The sequence below is a fragment of the Thunnus maccoyii genome, chromosome 12 (assembly GCF_910596095.1).
Source record: "Thunnus maccoyii chromosome 12, fThuMac1.1, whole genome shotgun sequence".
Classification (NCBI taxonomy): Eukaryota; Metazoa; Chordata; class Actinopteri; order Scombriformes; family Scombridae; genus Thunnus; species Thunnus maccoyii.
In genome coordinates this window covers 6,201,445-6,225,785 of record NC_056544.1, presented here as the reverse complement: position 1 = coordinate 6,225,785, position 24,341 = coordinate 6,201,445, and the positions used below count along the sequence as shown (strand labels likewise).

Sequence of the window (24,341 nt, the reverse complement as noted above, 5' to 3'; positions counted from 1 at the left end):
ATTAGAACAATACAGTAAGAAAGCAGGTATGTTTCTGTTTGCATGGTTTCATGTGCATAACTCAGAAATTTGAAAAAAGCTGGAATACTGCAAAAAGATGTTACATTTGGGTGAGGTAGAGAAGTTGCTTTTTGTATAGTACACAAAGATGAACCTTAAAGGCCTCCATTCTGCCAGAATGCCCCAAAAATAAAGACTAAATACAACATGGGGGTCAGTGGTATATGCAACAGCAACGTCCACACATTGCACGTCCACGCTGCACAAAAGCAGAGATACACTAAATGTCTCTCCAGATGAGACTTTATTCCAAATATGAAGACCAGTGGTAAAGTGGGACTGTAGTTACTGTGGTAGGGGGAAACACACTCCACACAGGATGAAATTAGGCACCTTAACTCAAATAAAAATATGGAATTTTGCCTGCTCTTTGACTTTGTTACTTCGGATTCTTCAGCATTATGATGTCACAGTCATGGCATCATTCCATTCCAAATGCAGTTAGTATGTTACTGTTTTTCACACTCTGATCAGTGCACACTCTTCAGTTATCTGCAGGTGCTTGTATCGTCAAATGAATCTCGTTCGAAACAGTTACGTCATGTCTTCTACGTCTACACAAAAGTTCATGACAAAAGATCGAGGTAAGTGTGAAGTTGTGGCAATCCATATGATTTATCAGGTGTGGGTATCATTTCTGATTTAGTGCCTGGAGTTGTACATAAGAGTCCTGTTGGTGAGAGTTTTATTTAAATGCTGAAAACTTATTTGTAATGTACATCTGTGCTGTAACTTGATAGAAAAAGTTGCTGACCTGAATATAATGATATAACTATAAAATAAAAACTTTTGGTTCAAACAAGGCAATTCTGTCAGGTAACGGTCCAACATTTAGGTCCAGCTTTAGTGGAGGGTTTATAACACACTGCTGTTCAGAAAATAATGATATAAAGAGATGGGTTTTAAAACTTATCTTACAGAGATACACAGTCCCTGCTTCTCACTAGTCTAATCAAACCACCAGTAGAACTCCTATTGTAACTTATTTTCTCATCCACCATTATCATCATCTCACCAACCAAACTATGTTTAAGATGACTGATGGTCTGATGATTATGTCTTAAGTTTCCTGCCTTTTATACACGAAGGAGGGAAAAAAGTCTTTGAAAACACATTTTGGTTGGCATGGTTGGCTAACTTAAAATGCACAGAATTTTTTGGTTTAATAAATACATTTTATTAAATTTGTCAAAAAAAATAATATCAATACCTCTCACTTTATGCTGCTGCAGTTTTTACATTTATGTGACGGCATTCAATTCTGACAAGATGTGTTGAATGTGTTAAAAAATAATGTTAAGTCTGATCTAGACTTTGATGGAAAAGTGACTCAGGGGCTTATTCAAACATGAGACTGACAGTTAAACTTGCCCACACATTAACTTACAAGGTGCACATCTGAGAGGGGTTGAAGTCTTGTATTTGTTTATTTACTTTGCTCTTCCCCTTATTGTCATCATCTCTTGTTCAGTACTGATATAATTATTCACCAAGTTCATTATATGTTTCTTATGTCAAAGTGCACAACCCCGACAGGTCATCATGCATATGAAGCGTGTGCAGTACAGGAAGTTGTTCACAGGGTTTTTCTCATTTGTAGAGAACAACATGGATTTCAATGTGAGGAAGAGAAAAAGGGAGGACAGTGATGTTGCACCCATGAAAAAGATCAAGGTTTGCAACATCACCTGCTCCACTGAACCCTGCAACAAGGTGCAGGAGGGTGTTAATGTGAGGAAGAGGAGGGCTAGTGATGATGGAAAGATGCCCAGGAAAAAAGCAAGGCCTAGTGAAGGATCAGTGGAGAATTTCATGAAACAGTGGGGCAAGAGAGAGGCCAGTGTCGACGCAGGGACATCAGCAAAAAGGATGAGGTGTAGCGACAGCACCAGCATCACTGTGTCCAGCCCCACTGAATCCAGTGCTGATGTATCCATCTCTACTGGATCCAGCACTACTGGATCCAGTTCTACAAGATCGAGCTCTAGCTCTACTGGATCCAGCTCTAGCTCTACTGGATCCAGCTCTAGTGGATCCAGTGAGAAAGTGATCATCAGCCATATCTTTAACAACGCCTCCCTGGAAGAGCAGAAAGTCTTTGAGATGGCCTCCTCAGGAAGCACTAGTAGAGGTGGGTTGATAGAAAGAAAGTTAGAGAAAGATTAGTTTGTGTGCTGCTACTGCTGTGTAAGCTAAGTGAAGACACTCTGCCTGCACCTTCTACAAGAGATTACTTTTAGTCTGGCCTTTGTATTCAGGGTTATGGTTCATACTAAAATCAGAATTGGTTAGGAGAAGGGTTGGAAGTAAAAATGTCAGAAGAAGTAAAATAAATCTCCCTGTGTGTGTTTGTGTGTAGCTGAATTTGAGAACAAGTATGTCCAGCAAGCTCCGATCGGTTCGGGAGGCTTCGGTTCAGTGTATGCTGGCTTCCGTAAAGAAGACTCTTTACCAGTAAGTCTTACAAACACATGTTCATACACACGTTATACCATCACCACAACTTCAGAAAGTGCCAACCAAAGGACTTGTATTTCTGTCTTGCAGGTGGCTATCAAGCATGTTCCCAGGGATATGGTGAGGCGCGAACGAGTGGTGAGTGATTTTATCTAATGTCAAACACAAACTGTTGATACTAGAATTTTTCCCTGAATGTTGAACTTTTTTTTCACTGCTCTAATGTAAATGAGCAAAACAGACAAGCTATGAGTTCTGCAGCTGCTTATATTTTAATCCTTTCTCCTAAAAGTGACATTCATATGTAATCAATTTGCATTTGCAAATACACTTTATAGGTTAACAAATGCTGCCTGATTACCTCAATTGAACCTCATTTACCACTCAACATGTCTACATTTGTTTTCTTGAGGTTTGCAATGGGAAGATGTTTTACATCATTCTGGAGGTGGCCCTCATGCTCAAGACTGGAGGTCTACCAGGATCAGTTGGACAATCCGCCGCGATATCCCTTCTGGACTGGTATGCTCTTGAACATGAGTTAATCCTGGTTTTGGAAAGACCAGCCTACTCCCTGGACCTTCACAAGTACGTCCAAATCAACAGAGGCTCCCTGCCGGAACATGAGGCTAAGGTACTGAGGCTATATGGAGGATGCTTCTGTGTATGTGTGTGTAGAAAGGCAGTTCTTGGCATCCTTTAGAGCAGAGCTTACTTGATGAGAGGGTCACTCTGGCTAAAACTGCAACCAAGGTCAACACTTGATTGAATTTCATTTGACTTTTTCAGTGTGTTTTAGGCTGCAGTCTAAAGCTTGTTTGATTTGGTTCAAACCACAACTGAAAAGTTACATTTATCACATTTGGTGTGATAGCCAGCCAGGAACATGCTAGAGAGACAACTGAGACTGACAGTTCAGCAGTGTTTAAAGTTTGCGGAAGTGTTCTGTAAATTCTTGCCCCAAAATGTTATTTTAGACATTTTTCCACCATGCCAAGATTCTGGAGAAAATACTGCCTTACAGTCCCTCTCAACTACTGTATGTCTATGTCTCTCTATCTCAGATGATCCTGAGGCAGCTGGTGGATGCTGCCATTGACATGCACGCCAAGGGTGTCTTTCACCGGGACATCAAGTTAGAAAACACCCTGATTCAGCGCTCTTCAACTGGTGCCCCAAGACTCCGGGTGATTGATTTTGGCTGTGGCAGCTTCTCAACAAAGACATCTTTCCATTCCTTCTGTGGTATGACATCCATTAGCCAATTTTTAGAATAATAACTTTCATGTATAAAGAAAGCTTAGCCCCCTTCTCATTCTCTCTCACTTTCTGTCTTTGTCTTCCTCCATTTCTCTGTTGCTGTGTGTTCTAGGTACCCCTGCATACTCCCCTCCAGAGTGGTTTGATTGCCGCACATACTGGGCTCGTCCCACCACGGTTTGGCAGCTGGGCGCACTCTTCTATTCGTTGCTGAATGATAGAGAGTATTTTTCAACATCAGGCTTCATCCACCACCACATTAAAATCGACAGTGAGCTGTCCCAAGGTAAGACACAGTTTCATACCAGACAGTATCTTCCTCTGGAAAGCAAATATGTTTTTTTTCCCCTCACAGAGTACTGTAGCTGCCCCCTTAAACCTTGATCTCCTGCTTTTGCTCTTACTTTTTAGACTGCAAGATGTTGTTGGACATGTGTCTGGCCAGAAACCCAATGGAGCGTGCCACTCTGCAGGAGCTACAGTCCTTCCTTGCCCTCACATAATCCAGCCCTCCACCCATCTAAGCCCTCCTCTTCAATAAAAGGCCTTCAGGTTGGTTCCTCCCACCACCTCATATTGTCACAGTCAGGACAGCACCACACACATATCCACATTGCAGGAAACAGTTAGCATTGAATAATACTCTGTGATGTCTGTTCTTTGCATGGGATCCTGCTGTCACTGTTTCTCCTCCTGCTGAGATGCGCTGGAGCCCACCTGACCTCCATCACTGTCTGCTGTGTGTCCTGCTGCATCCTCAGAAATGGAACATTAACACCAGGGAGGAAACTGGAAAAAACACAGCAACAACAAAAAATATGTAATCAATTTGCATTTGCAAATACTTTTTATAGGTAACCAAATACTGCCTGGATTACCTCAATTGAACCTCATTTACCACTCAACATGTATACATTTGTATTCTTTAGGTTTGCAATGGGAGGCTGTTTGACGTCATTCTCAAGTTGGCCGTTATGCTCAAGACTGCATGTCCACCAGAATCAGTTGGATAATCTGCCACGATATCCCTTCTAGACTGGTAAACTACTGTAGTTGGCAAGATAACAGCTGACATGATAGCAAGCCAGGAACATGCTAATGTTAGTCAATCTCAATCCAGTTCTTCTGAAATACAACTGAGACTGATAGTTCAGCAGTATTTTAAGTTTGAGGAACTGTTCTGTAAATTTTTGCCCCTATAATGTTATTTTAGACATTATGGGAATCTGGAGAAAGTACTGCCTTACAGTCCCTCTCAGCTACTGTATGTCTGTGTCTCTCTATCTCAGATGATCCTGAGGCAGCTGGTGGATGCAGCCATTGACATGCACGCCAAGGGTGTCTTTCACTGGGACATCGAGGCCTTCAGGTTTGTTCCTCCCACCGCCCCACATTGTCACAGTCAGGAAAGCACCACACAATCTCCACATTGCAGGAAACAGCATTGAACAATACTCTGTGATGTCTGTTCTCTGCATAGGATCCTGCTGTCACTATTTCTCTCTCTGCTGAGATGCGCTGGAGCCCACCTGACCTCCATCACTGTCTGCTGTGTGCCCTGCTGCATCCTCAGAAATGGAACATTAATACCAGGGAGGAAACTGGAAAAAACACAGCAACAAAAATGGATCATGAAGCCACCCAGCCTTCCGTGCAGAGGGAATCTCTCCAATTTCCATATAGGCTCGGGATTTTGGGAAGTTTTTCCTCGTCCTCTTAGAGAGCTTGGACTGGGTCAAGAACTAAAGCTGATGTTCGATCTACAAATAAATTGACCTTCAGTTGACATGGTGGTGTGAATTTTAAGTAAGGCTGTGTTAGAGCACTGTGAGCGTGTTTACGAGACATTTCTTGAGAACAGAAAAAGAAATGTACTAAGCATAAGTCAGGCTATTTTTTTCTGTCAAACATGTTTAAAGCTATGATATATCTGGTTTATTTTACTCATGTAGAAACAGAAGTACATTGTGACCACTTACGGTTAAGCACATCTTGTGATGAAACATTTCACACTTCTTTATTTCTTAAAGAATCAGCTGGAAGCTGTCTGTTTAAAACCTCAGCAAAAAATGTAAGCAGCTATGATTTCACCAGCATAATAGGTATGATGACAGTAAATGATCATCTGAGAAATCCAACTGAAAGAACATCTGAAAATAAAAACTTTACATGAAAGCAAAGTCCAAAGAAAAAATAAAGTAAGTTCAATAGTGGAAACCTTCAGATGAGTATTTTAATGATGAACTACTGTTATTTAAATGTTAAAACAGATACATTTCCAAAATATAAAAACCTTAGAGCTGATATAAAAGTTCTGAAAGAGCTACTCCAGGCTTTATGACTGGCAAAGACAGACAGAGACAAGTAATCTTTCAGCCTACATTTAACTGCCTCAAATGTATAATACAGTATGTATAAATTAATACAGAGCTCCTGACATCAATGTATTTGTACAATCTGACTAGATGTATACCTTATGGACATTACACAAGGTACACAAGATGATTTTCTTTAAGGTTTAAATTGATAGATAATTTAAGCAGAGCTCCAGTGTGGACAGAGAAAACATTAATAAAATATCATACATTATGTTTAACAGTCTTTAATTTAGTGAATATAATAATTGTGTACATACAGTAGATGCTGAACTTGTCATAATGTCATGAAATGACATGATGCACCAGAATTACAGGCACTCTTAATTATCTTGTCACATCCTGTAGTCTGTTTTTTGTTGGCTATTTTAAGAGTTAGTCAGAAATCACATATAAATTGGCTGAACTGCACTCTCACTAATGACTGATAATATGAAAAGTTCAAGGTGTCAGAGCCACACACACACACACACACACACACACACACACACACACACACACACACACACACACACACACACACACACACACACACACACAATAAATCCATCCCTGTCTGTCACATGTCATTCAATCATCCATTACTGACAAGGGAAAAGGCTTTTTTAAATACAATTTCACAGCTGGGCCTGATTGGATATTGTTTGTTTATTAGTTTGGTCTCACGTATCACATAGCAGTAAACACACAGCCAAGAATAACTCAAAGGGTCAAGTTATGTGCAAACACACATACACAGAGAGAGAAATTATACACTGTAAACCCCAGTTTGCTCACTGTACTTAAAAGTTTATGGGGGCTTGCACACAAAACTTGTAGTTTAGGCCAGTACAGTAACATGAAAGTTCTCCTGACAGAAATTAAATGTGTCACATGACCCTCATCTGACTGGAAATTTCTGTCAGTTCAACAACTTTTTTAATCATGCATGAAATCATTTGTGTTTGTAGAGTTTGAATTTTTATGTAATTTTAACAGGGAATATATATCTTATATAACAGCTTACTGAATGATTATTTTCTTTTTTACGTAACACAAATAAAATGTGTCACATCTCAGTCATTTTATTTGCAAACAACATTTATATCTTGTAACTTTCATGTCAAATTAAACTAAAATATTTATTTTTTCAGCAAAATCCCACTTTGCTCACTCAACTCAAAAGTTTTTTGGAAATGACTTGCACACAAAACTTTCCAGTACAGTAACATGAAAGTTATGAGTACACCTGACACAATATAAATGTGTCACTGACCCAAGTCTGACCAGAGATTTCTGTCAGTTTAACACAATATTTTCAAATAAATGATGGAATAATTTGTATTTTAATAATTTTCTATGCCATGTTAAGTGGGAATATATAGCATACACAACATTTAATTTTTAGTTATTTAATGTATATATTAATTTTTAATTAATATTTAATTAACAATAATCTTCAAAGACAAAATATTGCATTGAAACAACTGCTTTAGTCATGCTCATGTATGTTAAAGAATTAAGTGAACTACACATACTTTTGCTGCTATATTTCCTCATTTTTAAATGTTAATATAACTACTCCTGCTAAGGTGAATAGACTCAAAAGCTGATGTGACCCAAAACCATTCTATTTCTTTGTTTTCACATATCTTCTTCAAATTTACCTACCAAAACGTTAATGTTGACACTACTAGAAATTAAATCATCTAAAAAAACTCAAATACATTTTGGAAATGTCATTGTACTCAAAAATGAATACATCTAACATGATAATGGTGTTAGTTAGCATGACCACATTTTTCTACTAGGGAAAAGGTGTATTCTACAAAAACACTTTCAACTATGTGTCTCAGAACATTTTACTGTGAATATGAATTTCCAAGTTGTCTTACATTCTCACTGCTAACACAAAATAATATATACAGTAAGACAAATTATGAACATAAACAAGTTTAAAAGATGGCCATAAGTGTATCTTTTTTTATTGTGCACATTGCAAATCCCATTATGACAGCTCAGTGAAGGATATTAAGACCAAAATTATGACTGTAACAGCTTAACACAAATGCTTGTGTGTTACGCTACTTCTGTAGTTTATAGCTCAATTTTTGAGGAAAGTGTCAATTTTTCTCCATCCACATTTAGTGAAGTATTCACGCTTTTTGAGTAACCAACCTGGACGACATACAGCAAGCCATACAATTAAAGTAGTGGATCAGGCCAACACTCAGTACTCGGCAAGACAAGGATGACCTTGACTTCACAAGAATGGAATAGCACCATGTTTACATCCTCACTTTCAGCCATGATGGAGACATTGGCAGCAGATCTCTTAATGTTTGGGCCTCGGTCTACATTGTCCTAAAAAATACGCACAAACATTTACAGTTACAACTTTGATTAAATACTCTCAATTATTATCTCACAAATCTATCAGAGTAAAGAATCCTCTGACACACCATCGTTATTAGTGATGGTTACATTATTTCATGTTACAAAAAATAATTTAACATTTGTCATAAACATAGAGCCAAATTAATGTACATGTTTTTGGGAGTTAGGTGGGAACACATTAGAGGACATTGTGGAGATCATATTTATCAATTTTCATATTTATCAATTGCTGAGCACATTTAAAGGGTTCTTCATGTCTCACTGACAGTGTACAATAAGCATGGAGGGTGTGTCTGCTCCAACAGCAGAGCAAACACCTGAGAGTACTAACGACTGAGTGGGCATTTCCATTTGAAACAGAAACCTACGTCAGGTCACATGGGAAAATAGCATTTTGACACTAAAACATACATACTTCAACCATATGGAACACTACTGAGATGATAAAAAACCTCAAAAAAAAAAAAAAAAAAAATAGAAAAAAGAAAAAGACCCATCATTTAATCAACAAGTATTTTTTTCTCAGTCGAATTAATGTTGATTAGCTTCAATGGTCAAAACAAACAGTAATGATGAAGCATGCTTAAATAAATCAAAATATTTGAATTAACACCTGACAGTGCCGTTCATAGTTTTAGGTTAATTTAGACACGTTATTGCAGGCCTGGAATTTTATGGCAAGGCCACTATGGCCTTTGATAAATACAAATTTATTGGGGCATCACGGCCAAAATGTAGGGTACCAAGGTCAAAACCAATGGTGTGATGACAGTAAGTAATAATTACATTGTGTGAAGACAAAACAGTATACAATCAACAATTAGGAATCGATGTATTGAAAAACAGTACTGAGTTTATTAAAATTACACTGAATGTTTGACTTTTCCACAAAATGCTGTCTGACTGATTTTTTAAAAATGTGAACAATGCATTATATTAATCGTTATTGTTATATTTTAACAATAAAATAAAGTCTATAAATGGGCTAAGGGTGATGAAAATGAATCTGAACAAGTTTCAACACCCGTGCAACTATTAGCATTTGAGTCTGAGATCATAGAAGCAGTCACAAAAATGACTTAAAACACTTTCTTACACATTAAACATTAAACATACTGATGAAAAACTTCTCAAGGGGAGACTCGGATGAGAGCTGAGTCATAACAGCCGACAGACTCTCCTGATCTGTCTTAACTCAGAAGTGGCTTTCTGCTTACAGAGAAATGTGTGTGTGTGTGTGTGTGTGTGTGTGTGTGTGTGTGTGTGTGTGTGTGTGTGTGTGTTAATGTAGCATTGCGCTGAAATCTCTGTCAGATCTCACAGCAATATCCTGGTTAGGATGTCAACAGTTAACCACAGAGAATATTTTTAACAGGTTATGCATGTTGGTCTTTAGTAATTTGCACACACACTATGCTAACAGCTACATCAGATGTGTAAAACCAACTCCTACGCCAAGTGCTGCATTACAGGTTGTTTGTAGCCTTAATCTCGCTAGGCTAACGAGTGTCTAAAAGTCTGTTTATAGTGAGTGTGTTAGAGTCAGTCAGCCCTAAAAGCATTTTGTTAGTCCAGTTTAATCTGCAGCAGTTTCTGAAGGCTCGTGTAATGTGTTTTTCTGCCATGAGTCCAAAGCATCTTTGAAAAAATATTTCAAGCTGCCACATAGTCACATCATGTCACACATGATAAGGAGCTCAAAAAGACAGGTGGTCTTATAAATGCTAACTACCAGAGAAAATAATTTTGACCGCTTCCAGGAGCCTGGAGAGTGTGTGACTGGTAAACTTAAAACACAACGTGTATTAATACTTATACCATACAGTGTTTAAGCTGCTTGTGCTGCTTATCACATGTTAGCTAACGTTAGCTGTTAATGTTTAACGCTACACATATATTTGCAGGAGTGGGAGAAATCTTGTGCTACTGTTTATGTCCAGCGTGATGACGGAGACACTGGGAAACATTGAGTCTGTTTATTCATTGCGTGACATGTAGTTTTAAATGAGGAATCCACAACTTTCTTTCAAGAGCACAACGGCCAGTTCAGAACAGGGCATGCCCAACTGCTAACGGCTAAGCTAAGGCTAATTCCTCATCAGCTATCTCTACTCAGCATTTTCCTCGCCAATGTACAGTCTCTGGTGAACAAAATGGATCAACTGCGACTGTGGATCACCGCTCATAAAAGGATTATGGACCGCAACTTCATGATTTTTATGGAAACGTGGCTTAACAGCAGCATCCCCGATAGCGCCAATTGAGCTAACGGGCTGCTACATCCTCAGGGCGGATACAATAGCTAATGACTCTGGTAAGACCAGAGGGGCCTGGTGGACTATGCGTTTATGTTAACAAAGCTTGGTGCATGGACAATGCCATTATACAGAGGCACTGCTCTGTTAACCGAGAATATCTCATAGTTACGTGTGGACTTTCTATCTGCCCAGAGAGTTTATATCTACTGTTGTGACTGCAGCATACATCAGGATGCTAATGCTAAGCTTGCAGTGAAGGTATTGCCAACAGACTACACACCCAGTTGAAGCCAAAGCGCTCTAGCTCTTATATACTGTTGAGGGGGGAGGGATTATGCTAGTAACGCCTCTACTTCATGGTGCAGCCATTTTAGACACACCCAACAAAACCAGAAACACAGAAACTGTGAAAAGCAGTTTAACAGCCTAACTCCACAATTCAGTACTACATAGTTCACAGTCTTTTCACATTTTCAGCAATTATTTACTAACATATATAATTTGTTTCAAAAGAAATCTCTGATTTTACTTTACATGGACTTTAACAATATATGGCATTTTGACATTATTTATTAAAGTTGTATTGATTTAAATATTGTAACAGAAATTTAGGTTTTATTTCTACACAAAGATTTTATGTTACACAAGCAAAGAAATCGAAGTTGTACTCAACCTTTAGATTTTATGTTGCAACTTTTAGTAAACTACGTGTACTAGAAAATAAGTAAAAACACAGAAAATTGAGCCAGTTTTATATTAGGGAAGCAAAAGAAATGAGTTCAGCACAACACTGCAACTCTTGTTGTAATAACATGTTTTTGTTATGCAAAGTAAACTCAAATTATTTATTTTATTGAACATGAAATTGACCGCATAAAAACAGTTGTTTTTTTTTTGGGTTCAATCAACACACCACCCCTCTCTCTATAACCATAGTGGTTGATAAAAACAACCACAGTGTGCACATGGATCAGACGGATCACATTCATTCATTAAAAAACACTAATCATCCATCCTAATCTACAATTGACTCAGTTGTTTAGAAATTCACTTCTTAAAATACTTAAAAGTTTGCTTGTAAGCTTTGAGATGATAGTGTTAAATACACACACATTACATAGAAAATGTGTTAAAAGGGCAAGAAAAGACAAATTAATAGCCCATTTCATTAACATGTAGGGATTTGCTCTCAGACTGATTATTATTATTTTGCTTTCGTGCACAAAAGCAGAGATACACTAAATGTCTCCCCAGATGAGACTTTATTCCAAATATGAAGACCAGTGGTAAAGTGGGACTGTAGTTACTGTGGTAGGGGGATGAAATTAGTCACCTAGACTCAAATAAAAATATGGAATTTTGCCTGCTCTTTGCCTTTGTTACTTCAGATTCTTCAGCATTATGATGTCACAGTCATGGCATCATTCCATTCCAAATGCAGTTAGTATGTTACTGTTTTTCACACTCTGATCAGTACACAGTCTTCAGTTCTCTGCAGGTGCTTGTATCGTCAAATGAATCTCGTTCGAAACAGTTACGCCATGTCTTCTACGTCTACACAAAAGTTCATGACAAAAGATCGAGGTAAGTGTGAAGTTGTGGCAATCCATATGATTTATCAGGTGTGGGTATCATTTCTGATTTAGTGCCTCGATTTGTACATAAGAGTCCTGTTGGTGAGAGTTTTATTTAAATGCTGAAAACTTATTTGTAACGTACATCTGTGCTGTGACTTGATAGAAAAGTTTGCTGACCTGAATATAATGATATAACTATCAAATAAAAACTTTTGGTTCAAACAAGGCAATTCTGTCAGGTAACGGTCCAACATTTAGGTCCAGCTTTAGTGGAGGGTTTATAACACACTGCTGTTCAGAAAATAATGATATAAAGAGATGGGTTTTAAAACTTATTTTACAGAGATACACAGTCCCTGCTTCTCACTAGTCTAATCAAACCACTAGTAGAACTCCTATTGTAACTTATTTTCTCATCCACCATTATCATCATCTCACCAACCAAACTATGTTTAAGATGACTGATGGTCTGATGATTATGTCTTAAGTTTCCTGCCTTTTATACACGAAGGAGGGAAAAAAGTCTTTGAAAACACATTTTGGTTGGCTAACTTAAAATGCACAGAATTTTTTGGTTTAATAAATACATTTTATTAAATTTGTCACAAAAAATAATATCAATACCTCTCACTTTATGCTGCTGCAGTTTTTACATTTATGTAACTGCATTCAATTCTGACAAGATGTGTTGAATGTGTTAAAAAATAATGTTAAGTCTGATCTAGACTTTGATGGAAAAGTGACTCAGGGGCTTATTCAAACATGAGACTGACAGTTAAACTTGCCCACACATTAACTTGCAAGGTGCACGTCTGAGAGGGGTTGAAGTCTTGTATTTGTTTATTTACTTTGCTCTTCCCCTTATTGTCATCACCTCTTGTTCAGTACTGATATAATTATTCACCAAGTTCATTATATGTTTCTTATGTCAAAGTGCACAACCCCGACAGGTCATCATGCATATGAAGCGTGTGCAGTACAGGAAAATGTTCACAGGGTTTTTCTCATTTGTAGAGAACAACATGGATTTCAATGTGAGGAAGAGAAAAAAGGAGGACAGTGATGTTGCAGCAACACCCATGAAAAAGATCAAGGTTTGCAACATCACCTGCTCCACTGAACCCTGCAACAAGGTGCAGGAGAGTGTTAATATGAGGAAGAGAAGGGCTAGTGATGATGGAAAGATGCCCAGGAAAAAAACAAGGCCTAGTGAAGGATCAGTGGAGAATTTCATGAAACAGTGGGGCAAGAGAGAGGCCAGTGTCGACGCAGGGACATCAGCAAAAAGGATGAGGTGTAGCGACAGCACCAGCATCACTGTGTCCAGTCCCACTGAATCCAGCGCTGATGTATCCATCTCTACTGGATCCAGCACTACTGGATCCAGTGCTACAAGATCCAGCTCTAGCTCTACTGGATCCAGCTCTAGTGGATCCAGTGAGAAAGTGATCATCAGCCATATCTTTAACAACGCCTCCCTGGAAGAGCAGAAAGTCTTTGAGCTGGCCTCCTCAGGAAGCACTAGCAGAGGTAGGCTGATAGAAAGAAAGTTAGAGAAAGATTAGTTTGTGTGCTGCCACTGCTGTGTAAGCTAAGTGAAGACACTCTGCCTGCACCTTCTACAAGAGATTACTTTTAGTCTGGCCTTTGTATTCAGGGTTATGGTTTAGAATAAAATCACGATTGGTTAGGAGAAGGGTTGGATGTAAAAATGTCAGAGGAAGTAAAATAAATCTCTCCATGTGTGTTTGTGTGTAGCTGAATTTGAGAACAAGTATGTCCAGCAAGCTCCGATCGGTTCGGGAGGCTTCGGTTCAGTGTATGCTGGCTTCCGTAAAGAGGACTCTTTACCAGTAAGTCTTACAAACACATGTTCATATACACGTTATACCATCACCACAACTTCAGAAAGTGCCAACCAAAGGACTTGTATTTCTGTCTTGCAGGTGGCTATCAAGCATGTTCCCAGGGATATGGTGAGGCGCGAACGAGTGGTGAGTGATTTTATCTAATGTCAAACACAAACTGTTGATACTAGAATTTTTCCCTGAATGTTAAACTTTTTTTTCACTGCTCTAATGTTAATGAGCAAAACAGACAAGCTATGAGTTCTGCAGCTGCTTATATTTCATATTATATTTATATTTATATTATATCTCTTTCTCCTAAAAGTGACATTCATATGTAATCAATTTGCATTTGCAAATACACTTTATAAGTAAACAAATGCTGCCTGATTACCTCAATTGAACCTCATTTACCGCTCAACATGTCTACATTTGTTTTCTTGAGGTTTGCAATGGGAAGGTGTATTACATCATTCTGGAGGTGGCCCTCATGCTCAAGACTGGAGGTCTACCAGGATCAGTTGGACAATCCGCCGCGATATCCCTTCTGGACTGGTATGCTCTTGAACATGAGTTAATCCTGGTTTTGGAAAGACCAGCCTACTCCCTGGACCTCCAAAAGTACCTCCAAATCAACAGAGGCTCCCTGCCGGAACATGAGGCTAAGGTACTGAGGCTATATGGAGGATGCTCCTGTGTATGTGTGTGTAGAAAAGCAGTTCTTGGCATCCTTTAGAGCAGAGCTTACCTGATGGGAAAGTCACTCTGGCTAATACTGCAGCCAAGGTCAACACTTGATTGAATTTCATTTGTCTTTTTCAGTAGAGTGTTTTAGGCTGCAGACTAAAGCTTGTTTGATTTGGTTCAAACCACAACTGAAAAGTTACATTTATCACATTTGGTGTGATTTGAACTGCACATCCACACATCCTTGTGAAATAGGCTTTGCTAGAGAGTGGTGATGTAGGGACTACTCACAGGGCTAGTTGGTAAAATACTGTAGCTGGCAAGATAACAGCTAACATGATAGCCAGCCAGGAACATGCTAGAGAGACAACTGAGACTGACAGTTCAGCAGTGTTTAAAGTTTGCGGAAGTGTTCTGTAAATTCTTGCCCCATAATGTTATTTTAGACATTTTTCCACCCTGCCAAGAATCTGGAGAAAATATTGCCTCACAGTCCCTCTCAACTACTGTATGTCTATGTCTCTCTATCTCAGATGATCCTGAGGCAGCTGGTGGATGCTGCCATTGACATGCACGCCAAGGGTGTCTTTCACCGGGACATCAAGTTAGAAAACACCCTGATACAGCGTTCTTCAACTGGTGCCCCAAGACTCCGGGTGATTGATTTTGGCTGTGGCAGCTTCTCAACAAAGACGTCTTTCCATTCCTTCTGTGGTATGACATCCATTAGCCAATTTTTAGAATAATAACTTTCATGTATAAAGAAAGCTTAGCCCCCTTCTCATTCTCTCTCACTTTCTGTCTTTGTCTTCCTCCATTTCTCTGTTGCTGTGTGTTCTAGGTACCCCTGCATATGCCCCTCCAGAGTGGTTTGACTGTCGCACATACTGGGCTCGTCCCACCACGGTCTGGCAGCTGGGCGCACTCTTCTATTCGTTGCTGAATGATAGAGAGTATTTTTCAACATCAGGCTTCATCCACCACCACATTAAAATCGACAGTGAGCTGTCCCAAGGTAAGACACAGTTTCATACCAGACAGTATCTTCTTCTGGAAAGCAAATATGTTTTTTTTCCCCTCACAGAGTACTGTAGCTGCCCCCTTAAACCTTGATCTCCTGCTTTTGCTCTTACTTTTTAGACTGCAAGATGTTGTTGGACATGTGTCTGGCCAGAAACCCAATGGAGCGTGCCACTCTGCAGGAGCTACAGTCCTTCCTTGCCCTCACATAATCCAGCCCTCCACCCATCTAAGCCCTTCAGGTTGGTTCCTCCCACCACCTCACATTGTCACAGTCAGGACAGCACCACACACATATCCACATTGCAGGAAACAGTTAGCATTGAATAATACTCTGTGATGTCTGTTCTTTGCATGGGATCCTGCTGTCACTGTTTCTCCTCCTGCTGAGATGCGCTGGAGCCCACCTGACCTCCATCACTGTCTGCTGTGTGTCCTGCTGCATCCTCAGAAATGGAACATTAACACCAGGGAGGAAACTGGAAAAAACACAGCAACAACAAAAATGGATCCTGTAGCCATCCAGCTGTCCAGCCTAAAAGTAACATTCATATGTAATCAATTTGCATTTGCAAATACATTGTATAGGTAACCAAATACTGCCTGGATTACGTCAATTGAACCTCATTTACCACTCAACATGTATACATTTGTATTCTTTAGGTTTGCAATGGGAGGCTGTTTGACGTCATTCTCAAGTTGGCCCTCATGCTCAAGACTGCATGTCCACTAGAATCAGTTGGATAATCTGCCACGATATCCCTTCTAGACTGGTAAACTACTGTAGTTGGCAAGATAACAGCTAACATGATAGCAAGCCAGGAACATGCTAGTGTTAGTCAATCTCAATTCAGTTCTTCTGAAAGACAATTGAGACTGATAGTTCAGCAGTGTTTAAAGTTTGAGGAACTGTTCTGTACATTTTTGCCCCGTAATGTTATTTTAGACACTTTTCCACCATGCCAAGAATCTGGAGAAAGTACTGCCTTACAGTCCCTCTCAGCTACTGTATGTCTATGTCTCTCTATCTCAGATGATCCTGAGGCAGCTGGTGGATGCAGCCATTGACATGCACGCCAAGGGAGTCTTTCACCGGGACATCGAGACCTTCAGGTTTGTTCCTCCCACCACAACACATTATCACTGTCAGGACAGCACCACACAATCTCCACATTGCAGGAAACAGTTAGCATTGAACAATACTCTGTGATGTCTGTTCTCTGCATAGGATCCTGCTGTCACTGTTTCTCTCTCTGCTGAGATGCGCTGGAGCCCACCTGACCTCCATCACTGTCTGCTGTGTGCCCTGCTGCATCCTCAGAAATGGAAAATTAATACCAGGGAGGAAACTGGAAAAAACACAGCAACAAAAATGGATCATGAAACTGTCCAGCTGCCCAGCCTTCCATGTGGAGGGAATCTCTCCAATTTCCATACAGTCTCAGAAGTTTTTCCTCGTCTTCTTAGAGAGCTTGGGCTGGGTCAAGAACTATAGCTGATGTTCGATCTACAAATAAATCAATCTTCAGTTGATGTGGTGGTGTGAATTTTAAGTAAGGCTGTGTTAGAACACTGTGAGCATGCTCATCTCACTTTTTATTTTTTAAAGAATCTGCTGGAAGCTGTCTGTTTAAAACCTCAGCAACAATGTAAGCAGCTATGATTTCACCAGCATAATAGGTATGATGATAGTAAATGATCATCTGAGAAATCCAACTGAAAGAACATCTGAAAATAAAAACTTTACATGAAAGCAAAGTCCAAAGAAAAAATAAAGTAAGTTCAATAGTGGAAACCTTCAGATGAGTATTTTAATGATGAACTACTGTTATTTAAATGTTAAAACAGATACATTTCCAAAATATAAAAACCTTAGAGCTGATATAAAAGTTCTGAAAGAGCTACTCCAGGTTTTATGACTGGCAAAGACAGACAGAGACAAGTAATCTGTCAGCCTACATTTAATTGCCTCAAATGTATAATACAGTATGTATAAATTAATACAGAGCTCCTGACATCAATGTATTTGCACAATCTGACTAGATGTATACCTTATGACATAACACTAGAAGAAAAGGTACACAAGATGATTTTCTTTAAGGTTCAAATTTAAATTGAGAGAGAATTTAAGCAGAGCTCCAGCGTGGACAGAGAAAACATTAATAAAATATCATACATGTTATCTTTACGGGTCTTTAATTTAGTGAATATAATAATTGTGTACATACAGTAGATGCTGCACTTGTCATAAATGTCATAAAACACTATGATGCACCAGAATTACAGGCACTCTTAATTATCTTGTCACATCCTGTAGTCTGTTTTTTTAGTCAGAAATCACATATAAGTTGGCTGAACTGATAAAAAGTTATCCATCCTTATTTGGGGACATACATTCAAAAACACATTTGATTGAACATGACATCAATGTGGGCGATGCCAAAACACTTTGTCAAAGATTCTGTTGAGTCTGTGAAGAGAATCAAAAGATAATTGATAGTGAAGTCAAGTACATGCTTGATAACAACATTGCTGTACCTTCCTCTTCCTGTTGGGTTTCTCCATGTTTGCTTGTTGAAAAATCTGTCCCCACATAGTCAATGCTGTGGCAAGGCCTGATTCTTATCCATTGCAGGTGCCAAGAGCTCAAGAAGTATCTGCTTTCAACACCATCTGGCCTGTTATCTTATACAGTCATGGGTTTTGGCTTACATAATGCACCAGCTACATTTCAATGACTCATGAATATGGTTGTTAATAGTCTTGAGGGCTACATTGTATATCTGGACGATGTGGTCTGGTACAGTAACACCTGGGAGGACCATCTAAGTCGTATTCATGGTTTGTTTGAACGACTAGCAGACGTAAATTCAACAATAAAAGTGCATGCAAGCCATATAAGAGCAGGTGCTTCTTTTCCAAGAAGTTCAACTCCGATCAGCTGAATTACTCACTGGTAGAAAAAGAAGCGCTTGCATTAATCTTGGTTTTGCGGCACTTTCATGTCGACCTGGACTCTGGATTGCCAATTGTAATTCATGCTGACCACAACCCACTCACTTTTTTGAGTTCTCTGCAGAACCTAAATCATAGGCTCATACGGTACTCTCTGTTTTTTCAGCTTTACAAATTGGACATCCGACACATTAAGGGCAAATATAATATTATGACTGTCCCATGCACCTTTGTAACTCTTTGCAACTCAATTAATGGTAACATCTTTTCTACTCTGTCCTCTGCAGTCTCTGTGTTTCCCTTCCTCTCGAATTGCTCCTAGCCACCAAAGCTGCTGCTGAGACGGGAGATTCTGAGGGGAGGGAGGTTGCAACACACCTGAGTCACACCAGGAGTCTATAAATCAGACCTGTAAGATCCTCTCACTCTCTTCCCCTGGCCTGCCAACTGACATTCTTTGTTTGTGCTTTGTGTTGCACATCCATACACCCACACACTCGTCACCACTCACATAGACATTGCATGCAGTACTAGTCAAAAGTTAGGACACGCTTTCTCTTCCAAGTGAACGGGAAGGCATGTCCAAACTTTTGACTGGTACAGTACATATTGACCTGCTAATGTATTTTCTTATTTAATTTACTTAATTCAAACATTTTTGCATTATTTAAGGACTATGTGTGGTCTCCCTCCTTTGTCAAACACTTTTGAGCCAGGTTGCGACAGATAGTGTGGGACACACATGGTTCATTTCTCACTACCTGTAAAGCTAACTTTGTGTAGTCTGTGTTAGCGTTATCATTGCTACTGTAGCTGCTGTTTCTCACTGGAATCTGTGTCATGTTGGCCAGCCAGAGCTGACAGATGCCTATCAAACATGGTATGGTTAAAAAAAAAAGAAAAAAGAAAGTATCCAAAATGGAAGGATGAATGCTGAACAGTGTATAAATCACAACAAATTACAAAAAGCATAATATGTCCTTTTTAACCCTTCTTGCACAGTCTAAAATGAGTATATAACGGCCCAGGAAGTAGGTATAAAAATGAATATGTTCCAAACAGTATAAGGTTAGAACAGTATTTTCCTGTTGAACACAATGTTTCCCTCAATAAAAGCATTTTCAGTGTTTCTATAACATCTTTCAACCAGAACAAGCATACAACATTTCTTTATATTTTTGAAACCTTTTCCCAGCAAAGACTTTTACAGACACACCACACATGAACACAGAGTCACACTGAATCTATGCTTTGCTGCACAATACAATCTTTTTTTATGGTGATACTGCTGTGGGTACACACACACACACACACACACAGCCTCCCACTTGGGTTTATTTAGGGTCACAGAGATACCTCCTCAGATTGAGTGCTAGCCATCTGGTGCTACATTTACCACGCCATGGACTCATATGGAGCGTGTGTGTGTGTGTGTGTGTGTTTGTTTAGTAGGGGGGGCCATAGAGCATGTGGCCCCACCCAGGGTACCTTCGTTCGAGCAGTAGTCTGGAATCTATGGATCATCACACTTCCACTCCGCCTCCCAGACACACACTGTTATGCACACACACAGACACACGCACACACTCCTGGGACGACAATTCGAGATCCCTTTCAGAGTGTGTGATGGTTAGTTGCATCAACAGCACAGTGAGGGGAGTGGGGGAAGGATGGGAGGACACTGGGTGGGGATGATGGAGTGTAGTGAGTGAGGTGGAGCAGGGAGAAGAGGGTGACTGAGACTAAAGTGATGGCTCGGGGAAATGAAGATGGAAGTGGTGGCTGAGGTGAAGAAGAGAGTGCAGCCAGGCAATGATGCAGAGTTTAAAGCTGGATTCTCTCCGGTGCACCCTTATGATATGCTCGACAACCTCTGAAACGTGAGCTGCGTTTTACCAGCTAAAATCATTTTAGTTTGTTCAGCTGCTGCTTGTGATGACTTACTTACCAAAAAAGTCTAAGAGAGATGAAAGTGACAGCAGATTTTGTTTGTTTCTTGCTAATGTTACGTAATATGGGGTGTATTGTCAAGAGATTTACATGATATTTTGTTTTCTGTGGATGTTTAGTTTGCTATTCATAGACCGTCACAGTCTAAGGTCAAGATCACAAGGGGCAGACAGATTCAAGATATTTGGCGGTGGTTTTCCCAACTTAAAAGAAACAAACTTTTATTTTTGGGAGCTTTTTTTTAGCTTGTATGCTTTTTCCCATCCTGTAAGAAACCTGTGGGTAACTATAAAACTGTTTCAATATGAACCATTCTCTAGATTATCATTATGGTCAAGACACTGAGAAGACATATTCCGTGACTCAAATTTAATTCTGGCATGGTAATTTACATGTAAACACTGGTGTAGGCACTTCAGTCAACTTCTATTTGATGTTGAACTTTATTTTTTTGTGGGGGTTATAAGAGGTATAAGAGCAAGAGAAAAGAAGGTGTGTGTAGGACAGGACAAGCCTGCTAGTAAATAATGTGTGATCACTATGATTATTTACAGCAGGTCTCCATGATGATGAAATACCACCTGAGGTGGACACAACACACACACACACACACACACATCTTCTCATGCAAGCAGATGCAACTATCCGTGTATCAGTATATATACAGTTCACAGAGAAGCACCCATGCACACATTTTCTCTGCTTGTCAGATTTCATTGACCAGATGGCCAAACAGAGAACCTAAATTTCACAGCTCTGATTGGTTAATTACTTTTTGTTTATATGTGTTCATTTGTCTGTCATTAGAAATCCCACATTCTCTTGTGCAAAGTGTCAGTCCACTGACTTGCACTGAGATGTCACAATGCTGCTGGAAATCTGTTCTGCCAGTTTCATAGCTATGGCTGAAAATGATTAATTGTCTTGCCACCAATTTTACACACAAGCCTTTTTCTGACATAAAATATGCAACATTGCTGGCTTCATCTGTCTGTTAAAGTCATGACTTTTTGTCATTTAAACAAAGGTGTCTTCGACGTTAATGTTCCTCACAGCTTTATTCAGACATGACAGGATATTTTCGGAACGAGACAATGCTCAAGGAGTAGAGAGAGACAGAGCAGTAAGATAAAAATATTGTGATAAAGAGGAGGAAGACGTTTTTTTTGTTCTTTCAATGGCTGCATTACTGATGAATTTTAAACTTATTTTGCTGTTGAAGCCTTCATTAATGACCATTGTGTCCGCAAGGGACTCATAGTGAATCCACTGACACATTTTAGCATCAATTTCACTTATTAGAGAGCAAATTCTGCTGCCTGTTTTATAAAGTCCAACAGTACACGAGTATAGACGTTAAGTTACAGACATTAAGTTGGGACATTTTGCAGGATAGTCCATGCACTTGGCATTAATGAAAATTAAAAATATAGGGACAGAGGGCAGGTCAGATTATAACTGTGGTTGTAAGGTTTTTGTCGTCTCTTTTGCCCTCATCGCACTGCAAGGGTGAAATAACGGCTTTCAGCTGTGTTATGGAAATGTTACCTGGTCCGACCTAGATTTTTACATTTAAGTTACCAGGGTTCTTATTCAGACATGACGCTGACTCGTTAAACTGCCATCAGGTTAACGTAAAGGGGTGTATGTCTTAAAGGGCCTTCAAAGGTCAGTTTACCAGTCATAAGGTGTGTTACTGTGTGTGGAGTTTGAAAGACATGGGTATTTACCAAGCAGGGGGCCAGTATACTTCATTGGAACTGCTTGTTGGATGATTGGACAGCCTGGGAAACCCCAACCACACAACACCTTTCCAATGGTTTTGGGGGGCTGCGGCCATTTCTGTTACTTTCAAAACCAACAATCAGACATTCACAACCACTTTGCACCATGCTTATCTGGCTTCGGTAGTGAGGTCTCTCTCTCAACACTATGAATGCTTTCCAGGAAAACCTGTCTGAAAGTGTGTGCCATTATCCCCATATTTAAGCAATATCATGTCTCTCTCCTCTCTATGACGACCAACTTTTCACTCCGCCTTTCGCTGTTCGGAATAAGTATAAACACTTTAATTTCCAATGTGGTCAGGCAACATGTCTTACAGAATAGCTCTGATTGAGCATAAATCAGTCCTTACTCATACTGGGGAGTAAAAGTCATGATATCTCGGTCTCTATGATTTTAATAATTGCTTTTTTAATTTGTCTCTCACATGTCCTCAAATGGAAGCACAATACTAAATGTGTGACGTAACCTCAATGTGATTCATGTGACTAATTAGCGATTCCAAACTCCACGGTCTATGTGCTCACCAAATGTCATGGAAAAAGATTTGCAGTGAAAATGGCTTTGAGAGCTAGAAATTCATCTTGTGTTATTTATTGGACAAAAGATTACTGAGCCTAATTATCGACTATAATCACCATCATCAGAAGCAGAATGGTAAAATCACAAACAGCTCAAGCTGACTGATCACATTTCTTTTGGTCTCCGCATGGCGCCGCATATCCATAAATGAAACCATTCTACATTTTTTGAGAAAGGACCCATCATCACAGCTAGTACCTTGAGCTACCAACACCTTGTTGTCCAGCTTCAGTTTGTTCACATGGTGACAAACACACACACACACACACACACACACACACACAACAAAGACGTTAACAGGCTGAGAGCTAGCTGCCCTTCTCTGCGTTATCTGATCTGCAATGCTAATCTGCCTTATTTGTCTCCTGTCAAAGAACTGTTTATTGCTGATTCTCTCAATACACTTAATCCTGTTTGAACATGCAAATTAGAGAGCGAGGAGCACCACAGACATATACACATACAAATAATCACAACGCACGAACACACAAACAGAGGGATGCATTTACGCAAGCACCACGACAGCTAATGGGAACACTTACTGCACACTCATACACACACATACACACACACACACACCAGGAGAACAATGTCTTCAACTCACATAAGCCATTTGGCCAATACGGTGGCTGATGAGACCATAAGGCTGCTGGGTGTGAAATCAACTCCTAACACACACACATACACACACTTCAAATCACCCCCTAGTACGTTAGAGACATCACAGAAACACACACATACACACTCCAATCAGGGCGCAATGAGCCCATACAGAGAGAGAAATGTGCAGAAAGGAGAGAGTTGGTGGTTGGGAGAAAGAACGACAGGATAGACGACAGACTGTTTGATTTCTGTAGGTTTGGAGTAACGTCCACAATTTCAAATATCAATGTCATTTGATGAGAGTCCATTTTGTTGGACTGAAAAGAGCCAAGCACAGGGCTGGAGTCGGACGTAAAAAACATGCTCTATATTCTCTTTCAACTTTTATACCTTTAGTTTCACTTTTCATTCTTATCTCCACAATATTGTCTCATCAGTTGATTTACCATGACACTGGCTTTGGTGCCTCTGTTACTGCAGTAAGTATAGGGCCTCCCCAATAATCTTAGCTAGTCATTATGGCCACTTCTATCTGTGATGTCACTCGTC

General features: G+C 39.6%; 2 protein-coding genes across 6 annotated transcripts; both read left to right on the top strand.

The window, feature by feature from the left end:
- Positions 1-469: 469 nt before the first annotated feature.
- Positions 470-6,269, top strand: LOC121909159 (serine/threonine-protein kinase pim-2-like). The gene is made up of 11 exons (XM_042429586.1): positions 470-644; positions 1,661-2,191; positions 2,420-2,514; positions 2,608-2,655; positions 2,930-3,151; positions 3,582-3,762; positions 3,890-4,063; positions 4,189-4,597; positions 4,707-4,816; positions 5,067-5,146; positions 5,258-6,269. The coding sequence occupies exons 1-8, from the start codon at positions 575-577 to the stop codon at positions 4,278-4,280; spliced, it is 1,413 nt and encodes a 470-aa protein (XP_042285520.1). The 5' UTR covers positions 470-574; the 3' UTR covers positions 4,281-4,597; positions 4,707-4,816; positions 5,067-5,146; positions 5,258-6,269.
- Positions 6,270-9,545: 3,276 nt separating this feature from the next.
- On the top strand, positions 9,546-17,450 carry LOC121909160 (serine/threonine-protein kinase pim-2-like). Of its 5 annotated transcripts, none has more exons than XM_042429588.1 (12): positions 9,546-11,044; positions 12,275-12,370; positions 13,378-13,893; positions 14,122-14,216; positions 14,310-14,357; positions 14,656-14,877; positions 15,431-15,611; positions 15,739-15,912; positions 16,038-16,458; positions 16,581-16,690; positions 16,951-17,030; positions 17,146-17,450. In XM_042429588.1, exons 2-9 carry the CDS (start codon positions 12,301-12,303, stop codon positions 16,127-16,129), a joined length of 1,398 nt encoding a protein of 465 aa, XP_042285522.1. In that variant the 5' UTR covers positions 9,546-11,044; positions 12,275-12,300; the 3' UTR covers positions 16,130-16,458; positions 16,581-16,690; positions 16,951-17,030; positions 17,146-17,450. The 5 variants fall into 5 exon arrangements, with proteins under 5 accessions (XP_042285522.1, XP_042285523.1, XP_042285525.1 ...); XM_042429589.1 differs by having other exon boundaries at positions 12,268-12,370; XM_042429591.1 differs by lacking the exon at positions 12,275-12,370 and having other exon boundaries at positions 9,784-11,026.
- The last annotated feature ends 6,891 nt before the right edge of the window (positions 17,451-24,341 follow it).

Coding starts and splice junctions, on each gene's coding strand:
- LOC121909160 (XM_042429588.1), top strand. CDS start 12,301: ATGAATCTCGTTCGAAACAGTTACGCCATGTCTTCTACGTCTACACAA. Junction 14,358..14,655: donor TGGTGAGGCGCGAACGAGTG/GTGAGTGATTTT, acceptor TGTTTTCTTGAG/GTTTGCAATGGGAAGGTGTA. Junction 15,913..16,037: donor CGACAGTGAGCTGTCCCAAG/GTAAGACACAGT, acceptor CTTACTTTTTAG/ACTGCAAGATGTTGTTGGAC.
- LOC121909159 (XM_042429586.1), top strand. CDS start 575: ATGAATCTCGTTCGAAACAGTTACGTCATGTCTTCTACGTCTACACAA. Junction 645..1,660: donor GTTCATGACAAAAGATCGAG/GTAAGTGTGAAG, acceptor TCTCATTTGTAG/AGAACAACATGGATTTCAAT. Junction 3,152..3,581: donor TGCCGGAACATGAGGCTAAG/GTACTGAGGCTA, acceptor TCTCTATCTCAG/ATGATCCTGAGGCAGCTGGT.